At 41.6% G+C, this 20,821-nt stretch overlaps 1 protein-coding gene across 2 annotated transcripts in view; it reads right to left on the bottom strand.

Annotated features, from left to right (window-relative positions):
* Nucleotides 1–20,821, bottom strand: part of chrna7a (cholinergic receptor, nicotinic, alpha 7a (neuronal)) — a 28,496-nt gene that overhangs the window by 5,474 nt on the left and 2,201 nt on the right. The window contains exons 1-7 of one of the 2 annotated variants that reach the window (XM_028015451.1): nucleotides 14,501–14,926; nucleotides 10,278–10,417; nucleotides 9,941–9,985; nucleotides 7,594–7,703; nucleotides 5,167–5,246; nucleotides 1,256–1,423; nucleotides 943–1,137 (exon numbers count right to left, since the gene is read on the bottom strand). In XM_028015451.1, the coding sequence (XP_027871252.1) occupies nucleotides 943–1,137; nucleotides 1,256–1,423; nucleotides 5,167–5,246; nucleotides 7,594–7,703; nucleotides 9,941–9,985; nucleotides 10,278–10,417; nucleotides 14,501–14,555 (793 nt within the window). In that variant the 5' untranslated portion in view covers nucleotides 14,556–14,926. Of the gene's footprint in view, nucleotides 1–942; nucleotides 1,138–1,255; nucleotides 1,424–5,166; nucleotides 5,247–7,593; nucleotides 7,704–9,940; nucleotides 9,986–10,277; nucleotides 10,418–14,500; nucleotides 14,927–20,821 lie in introns of those variants that run through there. The other variant, XM_028015452.1, reaches the window with a different exon arrangement.

The raw sequence follows: 20,821 nt of genomic DNA, 5'->3' as shown, positions 1-20,821 counted from the left end.
CTTGTTCAGTGAGGCAGTAAATGAACAATGCAACAACGTGTAGAAGTAGTCCAATTAAAGGCAGAGGATGACATGCACTCTGTTGACAGCGGTGTATATTTATGCCCAAAATATATCTCTGAAGCATCCGATATTGAAGTGACTGGCCATGCAGACGTCGATACATCTGGTTACAAAACCGTCAGATAGAAAACCTGTACACCCATTAACGCTGAACACAAACTTAACCCCAAGAAACGCAACTTCAACTTGACTTAAAGAACTGACAGAAGAAAGAAAAACTTGTATCCACGGCTCTCTTCTGACAACCCGTCAACTACTGACTGTTTTCTCTGAATGATGTAGATGAAAAGTGACTCAGGATGCAGCAAAGTCAAATAAGACACAGATTGAACCCAAAATTTTTTACAGGTCTGCAGTAAAACAGCACTGACCCATAACACCAGAACAGAAGAGGAGCATTTGTTTTGCTTTCTCAGTCACTTCATTTCAGTGTCCTGTCACTCATCTTTTGATGACACGAAGATGAATACGAAACAAAATTGAAGCTTTTGTATTTTCTGCAGTTTCACACTGTCATATTAAGCAGAGAAGTGGTGTTACCTTGAGTTGTGCAATGAATAAGGTTTTCTAAGTGCTTTCTTCTCCTAAAAACATCTTCAATATTTAGTTTAGTAGGTTATAAAGTTGCAGAAGATTGCAAGATTTAGTCAGGCTTAGCGTTTTCAGACAACTCTGCATAATTAATGAAAGCCAGCCAAACCCAAACTTGAAAGGCATTCGATAATTATTCTAAAAATTCAGCTCTGCACTTTCTTACAGTACGCGTTCAACATTTTAATGTTCCTCTGAAAAACGACAACCTGCAAAGGTTTCTAAATGTGCAAAGCTGCACTATTTTGCTCGTATGTCTGTGCGAGCGTGTGCGGCGGTTCCCCAAACCCAGTGAGATCTTTTCCCCAGAGTCGGCCGGCAGGAGGAAGACGAGGAGAGCGAGGGTGGAGATCAGGACGCATGGGATGAGCAGGTTGAGGCCGTAGTACAGCGTCCGTCTTCTCATCACCACCGTGAAGGTGATGTCAGGGTAGGGCTCATCGCAGCATTCGTAAAAACGCTCGTTCCTTCGACCTGGCACCTCTGCCAAGCAAGAAAAAACAAATGAACAAACAGACAGACAAAAAAATAATAATCTGTCAAAGCAGCAGTGTGATGAAAAGCAAAACCCAGAGTAATGACAAAAAGGCCACCCTTTTACCAACAAGATCCCACTCTCCATTGGCGATGTAGCCAGTGATGTCTGCCTCCACCATCTTCAGATCCAGGGACCAGCCTCCATACGTCCAGGAGCCAAACTTCAGATCACACCTCTGGACGTCAAAGGGGAACCAACGGACATCGATGTAGCAGGTGCTCTTGAAGATGCCTGTTTATGGTGACGGACACAGAACACCTCTTTGATCTTGCATGAATATATGTACATTAAACACTTTAACTTGATATTCTCTGCAGCTAAAGTTGTGAGTCAGGAAACAGGCAGGGAGAAAAGGAGAGAAGACGTGCAGCAAGGATCCCAAGGCTAGGCATCAAACCCCAGATGGCTGCGTCGAAGACTAATAGCCTCTGCACAGAAAGCGCCCGCTCTGCCGCTTCAGAACGTGTGTCGTCCCTCAACACCTTTTCCTCCTTTATCATGATGTGTAACTTTTACATTTCAACTAGCAAACGAGAAAATCTGTTTGAGGGGAACTAAATTTCAAACAGAACAACATCTGCAACAACCTGGTTGTTTAAGTGGGGACATTTGTTTTTATTTCAATGTTTATTCTTCCTTTTACACCAAGGACAGTGATCTGATGAGCCTAAGATAAAATTCCAGGATTCTCCCAGTACTTGCTTGCATGAACAAGAAAATACGGGATTTTGTGATTTTTCTTTTTTTTTTGGCAGTCAAAGTCACTGATTTTGTTGTGCTAGTTCAGAAATATACAGGTAATTTTCCTCTCTTATTTTTTTTTAAAGTTTCTTCTTCTGAACTTTTTTTTTTCATTTGACATGGGTGTGTAAACTTTTGACAGTCAGTATTTCTTCCCACTCCCTGGCCTGACAAAACACAATAAGGCAACTCAAAAAACAAAAAAACAAAGCAAAACAAAACAAAACAAAAAAACACATGATGATACAACAAAAAAATGCCAAACCAACAGGAGAGGCAGCAGAGAGTTTTTATTCCGGGAAGACATTGAGTCAGTTTCATCCATCCAGTGAAGAGCCAAAAAATTCAAATGACAACAGGATAAAAGAGAAGACTAATTCTTCGAGACAGCCACAGCAATTCCCATCCATATTTAAGAAAGATGAGATGCTGGCAGTAAACAAGATCTCTTCTCTCGCCCACTGCAATGAAAACGAAAGAGATGGAAAGGAGATGAAAAGTGATGGGTGGCAAACAAACATAACGGCTCTTATTCACTGCCATAAAACCCTCAGTAGTAAAAATAAATGTCAGGAAACTTCAATGATTAATCTGCAGGCTGCGGGTCAGATTTGCATACATTTGACTCATTTGTTACAGCCGTGTGAAGCGTATCATTATTTTGTGCCAGTTTTAAAAGAGGCTCAATTCGGAGTAAAGATGAGAGGTAATTTGTTTTTGCCAGATGCAATCAATTCGGACTAGGTTCAGTGATGGAGCTATTTACGTTGGTATTGATTAAGATGCCGCCGCAGAGCAGGCCAAGGCTTTTTGCATTGTAAGGGATAAAGTGGGAAGAGGAGCCTGCCAAAGGGGGAGCAGTAATTACTGGCTGTGTCAGTGAGGCCTTCAGTTTCAGTAAGTTCCCTTATGTAAATCAGTGTTTGGGCATGCATGTGTTATATATGGTTTTAGAGAAACTTGTATCTTTAACCAGTCTATAAGATGTTGATTGGGAAAAGAGTTTCGTCACGCAGAGTATAGTGCCAACACTTCCTGTACTGCTCAATCAATGTGTTAAGGCTCTTAGAAGTTATATTACATCATGCAAAACTACACAGAATTAAAAGGCACATATTAAAACTTTGCGACTTAGTTCAATTTGTTATTTTATGTGTGACTCAAAATGTCACGAGGTGCAGTCAACTCGTTCTTCTGATTGTCTCCTGTTGAGCAAATTAAAAGAAATACAATTATTGTGGCAGAGAAGAGGGAAATAAAACCATTATCAGAAATAAACCTTCTATAAGCAAGTCATCATTTAAGTAGCACAGCTACTTGTGATGGGAAATTAGAAAAGTGAGAGTTTTAAACTTACATGAGCCATTTCTGCAAAAATTTTGGGAATAATTTATGAGTTGTTTGAAGATACGTTTGTGACATTTGGTAACCATTAGGCAGCTAATTACACTGGTGAGTGAACATATAAGGGAATTACTCAGAAGAATTACTTAGTTTGAGGAGCTTTATCAGCAAATTTTAGCCAACATGATAATGATTTGCCAAGCGAAGACCGAGATGCTGCCAGAGTTTAAAAATTTCTTTTAAATATTCATGTTGAAATATCTGAAATGTATTTATTAGCCATGTTAGTTGGCAAGACTACTTCTCTTATTTTCTTCCGTCTTTGCTTTTGATTGTCTATTCGAAATAAATGAATAAATAAATAATACATTAGTCAGATCATTAGAGCCACATTTACCAAATTAACACTCCTTTCCTAATAAATGACAGTTTTTCTCGTCTATAAAAAGTTGAAGTTCCACTTGAAGCTCAGACGATATAATTATACAACAGATGTCTCAAATTATCAGGCAGTCTGCTTCTATTCCAGAGCTGCCGTAACTTATTTCCAAACTAACTAATCCAATGCATTTAAGCTTTGCATAAGTATATAACTACAAGAATTTGCTTTTTTTTTAAAGGCCAGAACATTCATACATACTTGTGCATTTTAAACTTTAATCTTTAAAAATGCAAAGAAAAAGTGGTAGAGAAAAAACTGTAATTATTAAAGCTGCTGTTTTGTTTTTTCCCCTCACACTTTGGTTAGTTTTTGTTATATAAATGATGACAACAGAGGTCAGTCTGATATTTAATTGAACTTTGAACTCATTGAGGCTTATTGCAAACTTGTGAGACCAAAGTGAACTTGAACTGAAAAGACAGGTAGAAAAATTATAATTCTCCTAGGTGGATTAACTTATAGCTGTTTAGGCCAAATTCTGTAGAGATAGTTTAAGTAAACGTTTACCTTTATACCCTTTCTATTGTAAATAATGTAATGGAACTGACATAACTTTCAAAACCAGCGTAATTTTGTGAGCTGGATTCATCTTGGTTGACTACATCACAGTAAAACATTTAAATATATTCTTGCATTCTGCGACGTAAGAACTGTAAAAAAACATGTACTTTCCAGAGATGACTGAATCAAGTGGCAACTTTTCTCTCTGAACTACAGATTTGATGCCTTGTAAAGGGACGATTTTTTATTTATTTTCTTTTATCTTGAAGCGACACCAGTTAACTGAAGCAGAAAACAAAACTTAATGATCAAAACTGTGTGGATCACACTACATATTTGATGGGCCGCTTTAAAATGCATCCAACGATTCTGAGGCAGCAGAAGTTCGGTTTGACCCAGTTTGTTCAGCAGTTTCCTGTAACAGGATCCAAACTTCTTCTTTTTCTTTTTTTTAAACTTTTTTCTCTCAAACTGGAGCAATATTTTATTCTTCCTCCTCCAAGTCATCATCTCCCAGTCCTTGTGTACATTTATTCCGTCATAAGGCATGCAAAATATTTTTATAGTTGGCATTTCTTATAGGCGGTCAGCAGGTTTATTGCATGGAGTAATTTAAGATCAGATGTGGGCAATTGTTTGCTTAAAACGACAGGCTTGTAGAGAAAAGATGTCATACAGATTGCATCATATTTTGCTTTTAACACCACATAAATCAGCTAGTAATAACACTATGACCGGCTTATCTGAAACCAGAGTGCACGATAGCACCTTATTTCACAGTCAAGCTGTGCATCAGAAGCAGAATATAATGTTTAGTTATGGGTAAGTATAGCAAACTTATTTCAGATTAATAATTTCGCAATGATACATGAAAAAACCAAAGTAATAATGTCAAACTTCCGCTGGTGGTTAAGGTCTGACAACGAGCTGAGATTAAAATTCTCACCTGGAGGAAGATACGAACAAGCGCCTGAGGAGTTGACCAAAATGTTGGTATGAAATGTTGCATCAAACCTTTCATCTGCACTGCACACAGGATACAAAAGAAACACAGAGACAACGTCAGAATTTTCCAGAGTTTCACCTGCAACCAAGGCATGGCTTCAAACACTCTCAGTAGTTGAGAGCAAATGTTCGTATCTAAATGTCGCCGTGGGGACGAAGTGCAGCGCTAATTACAGCTCTCTAGCGGTTATCCTCATCCTCCCCGAAAGCATCTACATATCACTTCCAAATGACAAAATGTTAAGCCAAAGTTAAAACAGAAAGCAGCTTGACCCCAACAAGTCTGACTTATAAGCACAATGAAAAATAAGGCCTGACACTTTTTCCCCTTAGTTGAGTGCTTGTAATTTGGTTGTTCAGAACCTTTAAACATTGATTAATGATGATCTCTGGTGCTCTTTCCATTAGGGACCTATAATAAAAGCCCTTTCTCCTATCTCCTCTAATAGAATTTTATTCATTTGTCAAAATGATTTACTGCTCCTGATCACGGATCTAGATGGTCCTGAATATATAAAAGGCTAACCTTGAATTGTAATGTTCTTGTCTTAAAAACTGCTTCCATAGCGAGCGAGTCATGACTTTGGAAAATGAATCAATTTTATGTTCTTAGTTTTTGTTTCAATGTGTTTATGAAGCTTTGCAGCAGAAAAACCTTTGTTTTACATGTGCAAAACTGTCAACATGGAGCTTCTGAGCTCTGGAACGATCAGAGGATAAAAAGAACAATACACCAGCAGGGTCGATTGATTACAAATGTAAGTAGATCCGTCCAGTAAAAATATATCAGTCTGTTATGAATTTGTTCAAATTAAAAATGAAAGTTAAAAAAAACCCCAAAAAGCACAACAAATTTGTAAACTATAACCTAATCAAAGACATTATATTTGAGACCTTTCACAATTAATACTGCAGTGGCATAACCTCACACTGAGGAAAAACAAATGAGAAAAATAATTGTTTTCAACACAAACAGCAGCAGAACTCATAGGAATCCATTTCACATAAATGTAACTAAAGCGTTTCTATCAATCTGAATTTTACTATTCTGGTGAGTGACATTAAAAAGAGTGGCTAAAACATTTTAATTAGTAGTTTGTGACTTCCTGTTCCCGTGCTGTGTAAATGTGAAGTGACACAAATACCAATTTCTCTTCTTGGAAATGGGAACGACAAGACAGCATGTCATTCAAGTTATGCAAATGTAGAATCGTCATAAGAAGGGAAAAGGCTTCAAGGAAAATAGCTTCTAACCTAAACCTATAAAAGTTTTTTTTTTCTTTTTACTGGAATAAGTGGATTGAGGCTAGATGAGGATATATAAGGGAAGAAAAAGTATCTGAAAAGCTTTGAATGGCAGCATGGAGAGGTATTAGAGTCTGTAAGGCTGCATAGCAACCTCTAGATACCATCTAATTGTCAATTGGTTGTTTCGAAAAGCATGCCAGCAAAAAGACCTTTTCTGCCCAGTCATCAAAAAAAGTAAATGCATGGTGCAATGGGGTCTTTAACTGGCACTGTCTGCTTTGGTCAGATGAGTCCAAAATGGAGCTTTCAGCAATACTACAAAAGATGGCTATGTAGGGAAAGTACCTCATGCCTATTGTGGTGGATCTTGTATAAGGGGAGTCAATTTAGAGGTTAGAGTCTTTGCAAGAGCAGAACATTTTTAATAAAAATCTGGTGGCTGGAAATAGCCTGTAAATGGATTTTTTGGGGGTTAATGAACAAAGATGTGTAAAAATCAATAATCATCTGTTTAAGTGAGCTAAAAAGCAGTGAGCATAAGAGCGGTCCCAAAAAATCTAGAAAGATGATGGGAAAACAAGATGGCCAAAACTTGCATGCTCCAACCTAATTTACCCATACAGGAGACTTATCCTGTGTTCACAGTGTTAGCTGCCAGAAAGCTTGTTATTTTACATTTTAATTTAATTTATTAAATGTGGAAATTGCTTCAAGTTCAAAATGTTACACTGTGGCACAATAACAGATCCTGATATTCTTTTGGTCAACCTCATCAATGAATCAGTCCCAGGATAATAAATGATGCAGCGATAATCAACAAACTTCAATTTATGTCCAATTTGTGTTGCATCAATATTGTCTGCATGACAAAAAAAACAAACAAACAAAAAGACACAAGACTCAGCTCTTTCAGAAGCTTCACTAACAGATTTGTGAATGAAGATTAAACCAAAGTACACATGTCCAGTGTTTACTTTGGCTACTTTGGTCTTTTTAACTGGCTCCTCTAGGGGTCATGACTCTCTTATATTTAAATTCTTTTGAGTCAGAAGCTTGAAAGTTTGGGAACCGCTGATTTACGGAGCTACCAGACAAAGCAGTGTGGTGTTTTAAAACCAACCTGTTGTAAAGCAGAATGTCTGGTTTCCAAATGAGATGGTCGGGAAATCTCACGTTGGTCACGCCTGGGTAGTCCACTGGGTTCCACTGGAGGTAATAGTCATTCCAGTACTGTGAAATGTAAAACCATAACATATTCATCAGGCACATGTTCCCTCAACATTCTCTTTATGCGCGGCTCCACTTTGATTAGCCTGGGATTTGAGAGAACTCACAGTGACATTTTAACCCTACAGAAAGCGGCGCTTGTGGGTGAATTTATACAACCAGGAGCCGGGTTTAATCTTCAGCAGAGTGTCTCAGAGAAATTATGTTTGTCATTACATACGCCATATGGAAAGCAGTTGAGATTTTGACATAATAACGGCGCAGAAGGAGGAAAAGTGAGGGGATGAATATTATTACTTTCATTCACCGGGAATGTTTGCAGAGAGAGACTGGAGCGATCTTCTCCAAGCAGCTAAATCATTTCACCCATAAATAACAACTGAAGTTCTGATTCATTCTAAAAGGTGCCTCATGATAAATACAATGATCCAAACTAATTGAGAAATTTGAGAACGCTGCTCTATGCCGTCTTATGTTTATATGATCAAATCGATACGTTTAAGCAAAACCTAAAAGTCTGTAACAGGATCAGAGCGCAGCAGGGTGCATGGCCCACTCGTTATTGATATTTCTTGAATAAATACCTTTTAATGAAGGGCCTTTTTGAAATCTGCCCTGTAGTCCAACTTTAATTCATTCACACCACGGTGTTCAAACAATGGCTGTCATCGGGATGAAAGAACATAAAGGTCAGTGTTTAAAGGCTGAGCAAAGCACGCTGTAAGGCTCACTGGTCTAGTTTAAAAGCTGAAACCTGAAAACAGCTTTTTTCACAGAGAAACTGGCTCGCTAAAATGCAATATTTTCTAAATACTTGCGAATGTGCGATCCAATTAAACAAAATGCAGCATCGCATTAGTCCAGAGACATTAATATTTAGGTCTGAGTTTAAAAAAAGACAACTTTTAATTATATTGTGTGTTAATAAGCATATTATGGTAATAGATAAAGGCTAAGCATGTATTATCCATTTATGGAAACTCTTTGATTGAGTTTGAGCTTTCAGAGTTATCTTGTGATATTGAATGCATATTTGGGAGATTAAAGTGTTTTCTCTTGGGTTTTTCACCAAGAATACTAAATCAGTGCCAACAAATCGTTGATCCAAAGGTTGCTGTCTGAGCTGGTGCTTCTGTGCTTGTGTGTGTGTGTGCGCGTGTGGGCGTGTGTGTGTGTCAGACTGCTGCTGTGTTTCCAGAGAGTGATTTAAACCAGGCCAAGCAGCATCGGGAGAGCTTGCTGACGATGCAGCAGAAGGAAAGTATGGTGTCACAAAACGGACAAGCCGCAATAAAGCTCCAGTGTTCATACACTTCATTTCACCACACAAGGGAGAAAGGTTTTTATTGCTCCTGTGGAAGATGGACAGAAAAGGAAATAAAAAAGGTTGCTAAAATTTAAATGTGAATAATGCATTTAAGCAGAATTCATATTTATGTTCTAGAAGGTGAACAAACCACGTCTCTAAGGCTCACTGATTAAACTACCCAATGGATAAAACGTCAATCTGTTGAGTAATTTTACGCCATAAAGAGCTATAAAGCCTTAAATGAAGAAGCGGAATTGTTCATATGAAATTATCTGCAAATAATTTAACAACTGAGTAGGCTGCAGCTTTCCCTCTCATCCTGTGCAAGCTCGGGTGGGTTCGGATCGCACAACTATTCACATGATAATTGATATTAAGGAAAATTACGATACAGTGCCCTGCGTAAGCGTTCACATCCCCGAAACATGCAGGGGAGAGGGACAGACCTAGAAGCAGCAGAGATTCGAAAGCTCAAATGGGACAATCAGGGAAGACACAGCAAGCATGTCAAAGGTTTTCTGGTAAAATAAAACCAGGATGACAAGATAAACATTTAAAACAGATTTTAATATGGTAAAACAGCATAGTCAAAGTCCATATGCACATATCCTCTCCACGCCAAATGACTGACCTTGAGCTATTTTACAAAAAAGAATGGACAAAGTCTTTCTTCTGTAGAAAACACGTGCAGCTGGTTTTTCATTAAAGTATTGAATCAGGGGCAACCTAGCATAGGCATACCATACATTTTGTAAACAAAAAAAGAAAATTAAAAATTGAAAAATGGGTTGATCTGTCCCATAAAATCCAAATAAAATTCACTGAAGTCTGTGGTTGTAATGTGACAAAATCTGTATGCATGTTGTTGCTTAATCATAAACATCCACCTTATCTTTATTGTGACTTTTATGGATAAAAAATAACTTCTTACCAGCTGAAGCCAAATGTTGGTTGTTAGAACCTGGTTCTTCTCATCCTGTTGATAAATTAATAAATCGTTATTTGCACACGTCGCTGTTTGCTTTAATGTTTTCTCTCATTTCAGAAACAGAAAACAATAAGTAAGCATCCAGGCTAGCTTCACAGATTGCGATTTTAGTATTAAAATGCCTCTAAGGGAAATTTCTGTCATATACAAGCTGCCTGCAATGCTTGAAAATAACATTTGTCACATTTTTCGAGTTTCTAATTTCTACATCAGACTGGGTGTTAGTTGCTACAGATAACTATTTTAGGAATATTTTTATTGCAACAGATCATTTACGCACCACATCCATGATCTGCATGAGGCTGAGGCCAAAGTAAACCGTGAGGCTCTGAGAGTCGTTGAAAACCGGTCTCTCCAGCGGGTTGTACCCGGTCATCAGGCTACTGTACAACTTGCGCTGAGATGGACCTTGTTGAGAAACTGCAGAAGAAAAGAGCAAATAATTAATCAATACTCTCTTAATTACAGATGTTCCCTAAGGTCACAGGCGGTTTTCCTTTTTAAGCAAGTATTGAATTTGCTTTCCATTAAATCCATATTTCTGTATGAAAATTTGATTTGATATAATATTTTGAATATTACATCTACTTTATATGTGTTTCACTAAGTGAATTGAGAGGCTGGAATGAATGAACTTTCCAGTAATATTTTCTGATTTATTTACAATTGCATAAAATAAAAAGTAATGCTGTTAAAGCAGGTTGAGTTGTCGTTAGACCCCTGTGTAAATGACTTGGTGGTAATTCTTGTATACTTTACTATATCATGGTAACAAGTTTTCTTCATAGTTATTTTGTGAGTTGGAGGGTTTTTTTTTGACATTTGGTAACTATTGATGTAGACCCTTTAAGACTCTGAGCAAATTTTGGCCTAGATCATTCCCATTTAACATGAGTTCAATGTTGATTTTGAACCCTTTAGTTAGTGTTTCACCAAATATATATCCCATAGTGGTTTTAGGATCGACCCAAAAGACAGATGTCATCATATATTCAAATTTCTTTCATTTTAGAAACAATGAGCCATAAGAATCGCACTCCTAATAGCTGGACTTATCAGAAATTTTTTGTCTTACGACAATAAATAAATGTTTAAAAACAACGCAAAGACCTGCAGACTTGTAACACTCCTCAGAATCAGTAACACGTCTATGGTGTTGGTGGAATGGGATGAATAGATTTGAATATGGTGCTTTGTTCTTCGTATTAAATTCAGCAAGGATGAAAAGAGTAAGCAATCAACGCACATCAAAAGAGTAAACATTTAATTTAATTTAATTTAATTTAATCAGCTGTAATGTTAGTGTTGCTTTCATAACAGCTTTCTGCAGCATTTCTTCCCTTTCTGATTTATAACATTGCTTTTGGCAGGATTATGTACAGCATCGGATGTTTTGATTCACTTTGCAATCACGCAGATAGACATTTCAATGATTACCTTAATGGGAAAATAGATTATTTCTAGAAAGGCGGGAATGATTGAATGCAATTTTCAATGTTGAACATTGCATTGAACTTGAGAAAAGCCAGAGTAAACAGGTTACAACATAGGCTCAGATGATGCATACATGGACATACACTTATAAAACATCTACGCAAACATGATCCTTGTGATCTATTTACACCAAGAATCCAAATATGCTGAAAAGCAAGCATAAAGCCACGAACGCGTCACACTGTCAACAGCACAAACTAAGTTATGTGGCTCAGACTGAGCTGTTCATCCACGTTCAATCAATTTCTTTAGATCAAGAGCAAAAGCTGTCTATCAGAGATAAGAAGAAATGCATCAGCTACAGAAAACCTACTGAAAGGATTAAGCCTCAAAAGTCATGAAGAGCAGAAGTCCCCTCTACTCTGATAACCGAAGAGAAATTCAGTGCTTCACAGCTGGGAAGGGAAGGGCTTTGAGGATTTTTGAAGAGCATTAGCTAACAGACAACATAATGGGGACCAAAGAAAAATCCAGACATGGCAGAGGCAAAGTTGTGAAAAATAATTTCAGCAGAGACAGGAAAGTAGATGAAGCTAAATTTAGGGAAACGCTGGATGAAAACCTGTTGAGACTGCAGCAGATGTAAGATTTCAACACTAAGAGCTACAGTCAGTCTTGTGGTTTAGATCAAAACATTCATGGCTTTGAATGGTCTAGTCAAAGACCACTTAACACAAAACTGTAAAACTGATGTTTATAGATCCTACATCCCATGTGGCTGACCTTGAATTTAAAAAAATCGCATAAATTTCTGTCTCTAGATAGACAAAGTATGTAGACACAGACCCCAAAAGTCTTGCAGCTTTGATTCCAGTACATAATGCTTTTACAATAAGATTTAGACGGGTATGCTGCACTCTTCAGATTTAGATTTATAAAAGAAAAAAAAGTGGAAATCATTGATGATTATTCTTCAGTTTCAGTTATCCACTTTGTGCTGTTCTGTTAAGTAAAATCTCAATAAAACACTTTAAGAAAACAAAAAAAGAGGCTTGGCACCGAACTCAATTTCTGATTATTATTTTGATCAGACCTATGGTTAAATCTTGTTGGATCTGCAGGTTTGGTTAAAACAGAAAAGAAAATTTTTGGATTGTATTTGATTCAGAAGTTACCGATATGCAGCTCGACTCTATATTTTGGGTTGTAAAGTTTCGGCGTGTGGCATATTTAAAGTGCAAACTCCATCAATGTCACTGTCGTCACATCCAAGGTGCTGAAACACACCCGCCCGAGGCAAACCAATCCACCTCCGAAACCTGGATGCGATCCATCTTGCAGTGAAAACTCAAATCAGACCTGTCTCTCATTTTAACACACTCTTGTTTCATGTCCTGAGTTACGGAGTGTTTCTGGCACCGTCCTCTCACTTCACTAATGGCTACAGCCCAATTATCCAAAACCACCTATGAGAAGCGCATTATCCTGATGATTTGGCTGAGAGTGCACTCTCGGTAGACGTCTCTCCGGTTTCCCTTTTCATCCACTTCTTTCGTTATAAAAGATTCGCTGAAAGCTTGTGGGGGACAAAAGCCCTGTTGATGGTTCCTCCTCTCTCTGATCCCACCATAGTCAAGTTTCACCCTGAGAATCATCGAGGTGTAATGAGTGAGGGTTGTTGTAGTACAATGCGGAAACATTTACATCACAGCGGACGTTCCTAATTTACTATTACATGATCCGTTGATCCGTTGCTGGAAATCAGCTCAAACTTAAAGAAGGACAAAAGCAAATTATTTTTGACCTTATAATCAAACTCATCCAGCACAGCAGAATGAAAGACAAGGACTTCACTTAACCAAGATGTGATCGGGCATTTATGTTGTGCAGCAATGTGCATACACTCGTATCTTTCCATCCGCCTAACATTCAAGTCTGCTTGAACAAGAGCCAGTAAAGTGTAAAATTGAAGAGCAACAGTGGATGATTGCCTTTTAGTCAATTGCTATTCAAAATTCAAAACAAGTCAGTTTAAGAGTTTGGGCGATTTAAATACATTCTTCTAGACTGTGCTAAACAGACATTGCAACAAATGACACAATGGAAGTTTTTATTCAAAAACTTTCAATCCCAAAATGAAGTTGTTTTTCTTTTTCTTTTTCTAAGCTGGAGCTTTTGCAACCATCTCTGTTTGCATCTGCATTTCTGTCACCCAGAACACACAGGCCATCTTTAGGAAGATGCTGTGCTGACATCTTCAGACTTAGTGAGTCATTGGTGTAGTCCTCTGCAGGCAGGTCCCTCTTTAAATCAGTCACACAGAGAGCGGGTCAGCAGACGTTGCAACAAGTTCAGTGCTGACAGACTGAAACTTACACCCACAACAAGCAGGAGTGCCTTCAGAAGGTCATTAGAAAAGGGAAGTCCTGATGGGGTTGGCACAAAAAATATGAGAAGTGGAGTGGCCTCTTTCCTGGCTGCATCACAGTTTAATCAATTCACAAAAATAAAGCCAAATTAACTTGTAGTGCCATTAATAGATGTTCTGCAATGAGGTCAATTAAAAAAGACAAAACAAATGCAATACAAACCACTATAATCTCAGGGAAGCAGGATGATGATTTTTTGGGGGGGGATGAAGATCTGATGATGAATTTATAAAGATTTTTAGTTTGAACATTTAGTCATTTTTTTCTTGCAAATGCATATTTACACCCCACGCCCCTGTTTTTCCATTCTTTATTTGACTTAAATCCAGCAGGCCCCAAAAAGGATGAGATGTATACAGTGTGAACTAACTCCCAATGTATTTAAATGTTTTAAAATTCAGATTTAACTCTTATGAACGGGATACACGGTAGATAAATTAAGACACACTGGCTGTGTTCAATCAGGAAATCAAGCCAGCAACATTTTACTCACAAGAAAAGCAGAAATCCTGGAGGGGGAAAAACAAAAAAACAAAAAACAAAACAAAACAAAAACACGATCATCTGCTTTCAAATAAATTTGTTCTCCATCTTCATCTCTGCCTCTGGAAGTTGTTAACTGATTAATGAGAGTGCCTACCTTTCACTGTGCAGAGGGAGATCCCTACAAAAAGCATGAAATTCAGCAGATCCATGTTGAACCGATCAGCTTTCCCCACAGATTATCGCTGGAGCTGCGGGAAGATGCGGGAATGATGATGATACTGAAGGTGGCGTGAGAGGGGGCAGCGGCTCAGAGACAAACTCCTCCTAATAAACTATACGCGACCGGACAGTTTTTGGATAAGATCGATCCTCCTTCGAGAGTTTGCCTCGCCTTTTAACAATCTTCTGAGGACGTTTGGGAAGTTATTTCACCATTTATAAATTCACCCACCAAAGCATTTATTACATTACAACAGGTCCCGTCGTCCATTCCTCGTATAATTCTCTTTCTGTACTTCTTAAAAAAAATAGCAATTGCACAATAGTAAGAAAAATATTAATGAACAAATACGTCGAACATAACCCAACACTATTTTTTTGTGAAATTGACGCAATTTTGTGCTGTAGATGCCAGGATCGCAACGCAATACAGTCCTACGGTAGTGGAGCAAGGAGACATCTGCTGGACACTGAGGGTATTACAGTCTGATCTTACAGCTGTAACAGTAGTCCAAGACAGTCCACAAGTCTGCCGTTCGAGCCATTTAAAACGTTTTTGATCAAGTGCAAATATATATATATATTTATAACGTTGGTCAAGCATATTCAGCATTACCTACAGAAAATATTTACTTTGGTGAAAAATAAAAAATAGAAGAAAAAACACATTGCACCCTTAAAACGAAGATAAGCAAAACAGACAAACAATTAAACAAACAAACAAAACACAGCACTAAATAAAACATAATATTATTTGCGTACTGCACGTTGACGCAGCTGGTAGCACAGTTGCCTTGCAGGAACAAGGTTCAGGATTCAAATCCTGGCTTGGTGTCTTCCTGTTGGTTGTATACATGTACTCAATGCTCATGCGTAGGTTTTAACTGGGTTACTTCAACTTCTTCCCACAGTCCACAAAAATAATGACTATTAGGTTAACTGGTCTTTCTAAATTGTCCTTGAGTGACATTGACTGATGACCTGTGTACCCCTCTTGCCCAATGCCTGCTGTAGATAGGTACCAGCCCCATTCCACTCCATGCCAGAGAGACAACAGATGGATTAATTTTGGCAGGAAAATGCTTCCTTTACCTCACTTCATCATTGTTTTGTAATTCAAGTTACACTTAGCTAGACTTAATGCTCACCAGCCACTGTGCTAGGCACACTTTGCTAGTACTAGGTTGGGCCCTCATTGCCTTTACCGTTATTTCAGACATGGGAAAACATTCAACAAGGTTCCGAAAACCCTTTCTCATATATTGCAGTCCATGTGTATGGTTACTGCATCATGCAGTTGTTGCACATCCATGATTTGCATCAGTCTATTAAACTCTGTTTAATAGACGGATAATACCCAGACTGTGGAGGCAGTTGGGGTACAGAGAAGTCAGTGTGATGCTGACATCTTCAAAGCATTTTTATCCACACAGCAGTTTCACTGAGCATTTCCTTAGTTTTGTTGCGGTTAAGCAAATCCCAGTAAATCATTAGTTTCTGAAACAATCGAACCAACCTGACCAATGAGTCAGTGATTTGCAATTTCTCTTTAAAAACAATAGTCCTGGTCAACCTAATAAAATGGCCAATAAGTGTGCATGTTGCTGTATTATTGAGTTTTCAACCAGAAGTCAACAACCAAGCAGTTGTAGACATCCACATTTGTTTGATCAAAATGTGCATTTTTCATGTCCAACTTTGCAACATGCATATCTCACAAATCTCAGTCCTACATTAAGACATTTAGTATCTGACTCATGGATTATCTATTGCAGGCGTTTAGTGAAACTTACCCTCTGAAAGGAACTGACCTGAAGGTCTTTAAGCATCAAAAATAATTGTTTACCAACAGTTTCACCCCAGCAGGAAAACTTTAAAATGAGCAGAAATATGTGATGCATATGGCATAGCTGAATGTGACCCTTAAGTCAAACATTACTTTTAATCAACTTGTGACAAGGTTAAATAATTGCACTGCATATTACATTTCAAAGTGATTGTTCTCACCCATGACAAAGCCTTCATAATTAAATGTACACATAGGCCTGAAAGCTCAATAACTTATCTTTAGCTATATTCTCATGCTGTAAGGTAGACATGTAAGAAGCATTAAAATATACTGAACCTGAATTGCCTCTCTGCAGCTCGGTGACATCAATATTTCACAGGCTAAATACATTCTGCCGTTGGAAAGTAAATTTCATTTTTCAGCTGAACTATATTATTTATTCATAATCATTTCTATCCTTTCATTAAACTTGGATTAACCCGATGCCAGTGTTTCAGAAACACAGCACTCCTATAATGCACTGACTACCAGTTGCCAGGAGTGGATGGATTGAATCGTTTTAGAGTTCAAAGAAAGGCCATAACACAAGGACTGGATTTTGAAATTGAGCAGATAGCAATTTAGTTTTGAGACATAGAGTCTATGGAGGGATTTCTGGGATTTGAAATACCTGCAAAATTATAAAGAAATTAAGTGTCAGGTATGAGATTTTTTTCCCCTCAAAATCTTATCATCTCCTCCATGGGCTGCCACCTTATCGTGGTGGAGGGGTTTGAGTGCCCCAATGATCCTAGGAGCTATGCTGTCTGGGGCTTCATGCCCCTGGTAGGGTCACCCAAGGCAGACAGGTCCTAGGTGAGGGACCAGACAAAGTGCAGCCTGAAGACCCCAATGATGAGTAAAAACATTGGACTTGGTGTTCCCTCGCCCGGACGCGGGTCACCGGGGCCCCACTCTGGAGCCAGGCCTGGAGGGGGGGCACGATGGCGAGCGTCTGGTGGCCGGGCTTTTACCCATGGAGCCCGGCCGGGCTCAGCCCGAAGAGGAAACATGGGCCCCCCCTCCCATGGGCCCACCACCCGTGGGAGGGGCCAAAGGGGTCGGGTGCACTGTGTGATGGGTGGCGGCCAAGGGAGGGGACCCTGGCGGTCCGATCCTCGGTTGCAGAAACTGGCTCTTGGGACGTGGAATGTCACCTCTCTGGTGGGGAAGGAGCCGGAGCTAGTGCGTGAGGTCGAGAGGTTCCGGCTAGAAATAGTCGGTCTCACCTTGACGCATGGCTCTGGTTCTGGAACCAGTCTCCTTGAGAGGGGCTGGACATACTTCCACTCTGGAGTTGCCCAGGGAGAGAGACGTCGGGCAGGAGTGGGCATACTTGTTGCTCCCCATCTCGGCACCTGTACGTTGGGGTTCACCCCGGTGAACGAGAGGGTAGCATCCCTCCGCCTACGGGTGGGGGGACGGGTTCTGACTGTCGTTTGTGCTTACGGGCCGAACGACAGTTCAGATTACCCACCCTTTTTGGAGTCCTTAGAGGGGGTACTGGAGAGTGTTCCTCCTGGGGACTCCCTTGTTCTGCTGGGGGACTTCAACGCTCACGTGGGCAACGACAGTGAGCCCCGGAGGGGCGTGGTTGGGAGGAACGGCCCGCCCGACCTGAACTCGAGCGGTGTTCTGTTGCTGGACTTCTGTGCTCGCCATGGATTGTCCATAACGAACACCATGTTCAAGCATAAGGGTGTCCATATGTGCACTTGGCACCAGGACACCCTAGGCCGCAGTTCGATGATCGACTTTGTCATCGTTTCATCGGATCTGCGGCCGTATGTCTTGGACACTCGGGTGAAGAGAGGTGCGGAGCTGTCCACTGACCACTACCTGGTGGTGAGTTGGCTCCGGTGGTGGGGGCGAAAGCCGGTCAGACCTGGCAGGCCCAAACGTGTTGTGAGGGTCTGCTGGGAACGTCTGGCGGAATCCCCTGTGAGACGGAGCTTTAACTCCCATCTCCGGCAAAACTTCGAACACGTCCTGCGGGAGGTGGGGGACATGGAGTCTGAGTGGACCGTGTTCCGTGCCTCCATTGTCGAGGCGGCCGAACGGAGCTGTGGCCGCAAGGTTGTCGGTGCCTGTCGCGGCGGCAACCCTCGAACCCGTTGGTGGACACCTTCGGTGAGGGATGCCGTCAGGCTGAAGAAGGAGTCCTATCGGGCCTTTTTGGCCTGTGGGACTCCGGAAGCAGCTGATGGGTACCGGCGGGCGAAGCGGCATGCGGCTCGGGCGGTTGCTGAGGCAAAAACTCGGGCGTGGGAGGAGTTTGGCGAGGCCATGGAGAAAGACTTCCGCACGGCTTCGAGGCGATTCTGGTCCACCATCCGGCGTCTCAGGGGGGGGAAGCGGTGCAGCACAAACACTGTTTATAGTGGGGATGGTGTGCTGCTGACCTCTACTCGGGACGTTGTGGGTCGGTGGGCAGAGTACTTCGAAGACCTCCTCAATCCCACCAACATGCCTTCCACTGAGGAAGCGGAGCCTGGGGACTCTGGGTTGGGCTCTCCAATCTCTGGGGGCGAGGTTGCCGAGGTGGTTAAAAAGCTCCTCGGTGGCAAGGCCCCGGGGGTGGATGAGATCCGCCCGGAGTTCCTTAAGGCTCTGGATGTTGTAGGGTTGTGTTGGTTGACGCGACTCTGCAATATCGCATGGACATCGGGGGCAGTTCCCCTGGATTGGCAGACTGGGGTGGTGGTCCCCCTGTTCAAGAAGGGGGACCGGAGGGTGTGCTCCAATTATAGAGGGGTCACACTCTTAAGCCTCCCTGGCAAGGTCTATTCAGGGGTCCTGGAGAGGAGGGTCCGTCGGATAGTCGAACCTCGGATTCAGGAAGAGCAGTGTGGTTTTCGTCCTGGTCGTGGAACACTGGACCAGCTCTACACCCTCGGCAGGGTCCTGGAGGGTGCATGGGAGTTCGCCCAACCAGTCTACATGTGTTTTGTGGACTTGGAGAAGGCGTTCGACCGTGTCCCTCGGGGAGCCCTGTGGGGGGTTCTCCGGGAGTATGGGGTACCGGGCCCTTTGATACGGGCTGTCAGGTCCCTGTATGACCGGTGTCAGAGTCTGGTCCGCATTGCCGGCAGTAAGTCGGGCTCGTTTCCGGTGAGAGTTGGACTCCGCCAGGGCTGCCCTTTGTCACCGATTCTGTTCATCACTTTTATGGACAGAATTTCTAGGCGCAGCCAAGGTGTTGAGGGGATCCGATTTGGTGGCCTTAGGATCTCATCTCTGCTTTTCGCAGACGATGTGGTCCTTTTGGCTTCATCAGATCGTGATCTGCAGCTCTCGCTGGAGCGGTTCGCAGCCGAGTGTGAAGCGGCCGGGATGGGGATCAGTGCCTCCAAATCCGAGGCCATGGTCTTGAGCCGGAAAAGGGTAGAGTGCCTTCTCCGGGTCAGGGGGGGTGTCCTGCCCCAAGTGGAGGAGTTTAAGTATCTCGGGATCTTGTTCACGAATGGGGGAAGAAGGGAGCGGGAGATCGACAGGCGGATTGGCGCAGCGTCTGCTGTCAAGCGGGCGCTGTACCGGTCCGTCGTGGTGAAGAGAGAGCTGAGCCAAAAAGCGAAGCTCTCGATTTACCGGTCGATCTACGTTCCCACCCTCATCTATGGTCATGAGCTTTGGGTCATGACCGAAAGAACGAGATCGCGGATACAAGCGGCCGAAATGGGTTTTCTCCGTAGGGTGGCTGGGCTCTCCCTTAGAGTTAGGGTGAGAAGCTCAGTCATCCGGGAGGGACTCAGAGTAGAGCCGCTGCTCCTTCACATCGAGAGGAGCCAGTTGAGGTCGCTTGGGCATCTGGTCAGGATGCCTCCTGGACGCCTCCCTGGTGAGGTGTTCCGGGCACGTCCCACCGGGAGGAGGCCCCGGGGAAGACCCAGGACACGCTGGAGAGACTATGTCTCTCGGCTGGCCTGGGAACGCCTCGGGATTCCCCCGGAAGAGCTGGAAGAAGTGGCCGGGGAGAGGGAAGTCTGGGCCTCCCTTCTGAAGCTGCTACCCCCGCGACCCGACCTCGGATAAGCGGAGGAAGATGGATGGATGGATGGAAAATCTTATCATGCAAATCTGGATTCTACTGCTTATTGTGCCACAATACGGCAGAGCCTGGTCACCCAAGAGAGCAGTCTGGACCCAGGATTGACTTTTTTCTGGCCTTAGTTTGGAACTTAGCTCTATTAGCACTGACTTCAACAGAGCAGAACAATGCGCTCATCACTGATGCCAGTAGTTTCATATTTTTGTACATGTCACGCCAAAGGAATCAGTTGCTGTTTCCTGCTTGATGTAAACAGGTTCTAATTTAGACTGCTCTTTAAAAGATTAAACATTGCTGAACAAAAGACACAAAAAAGGCTGGACTTATTAAAATGTTGCATGTGAGCCAGATTTAATTGGGCAGAAGTCCTTCAACATGGT

This window comes from Xiphophorus couchianus, chromosome 4, assembly GCF_001444195.1.
Source record: "Xiphophorus couchianus chromosome 4, X_couchianus-1.0, whole genome shotgun sequence".
Classification (NCBI taxonomy): domain Eukaryota; kingdom Metazoa; phylum Chordata; class Actinopteri; order Cyprinodontiformes; family Poeciliidae; genus Xiphophorus; species Xiphophorus couchianus.
Note: the sequence above shows the minus strand (reverse complement) of the source record. Positions and strands in the feature narration are given on the sequence as shown.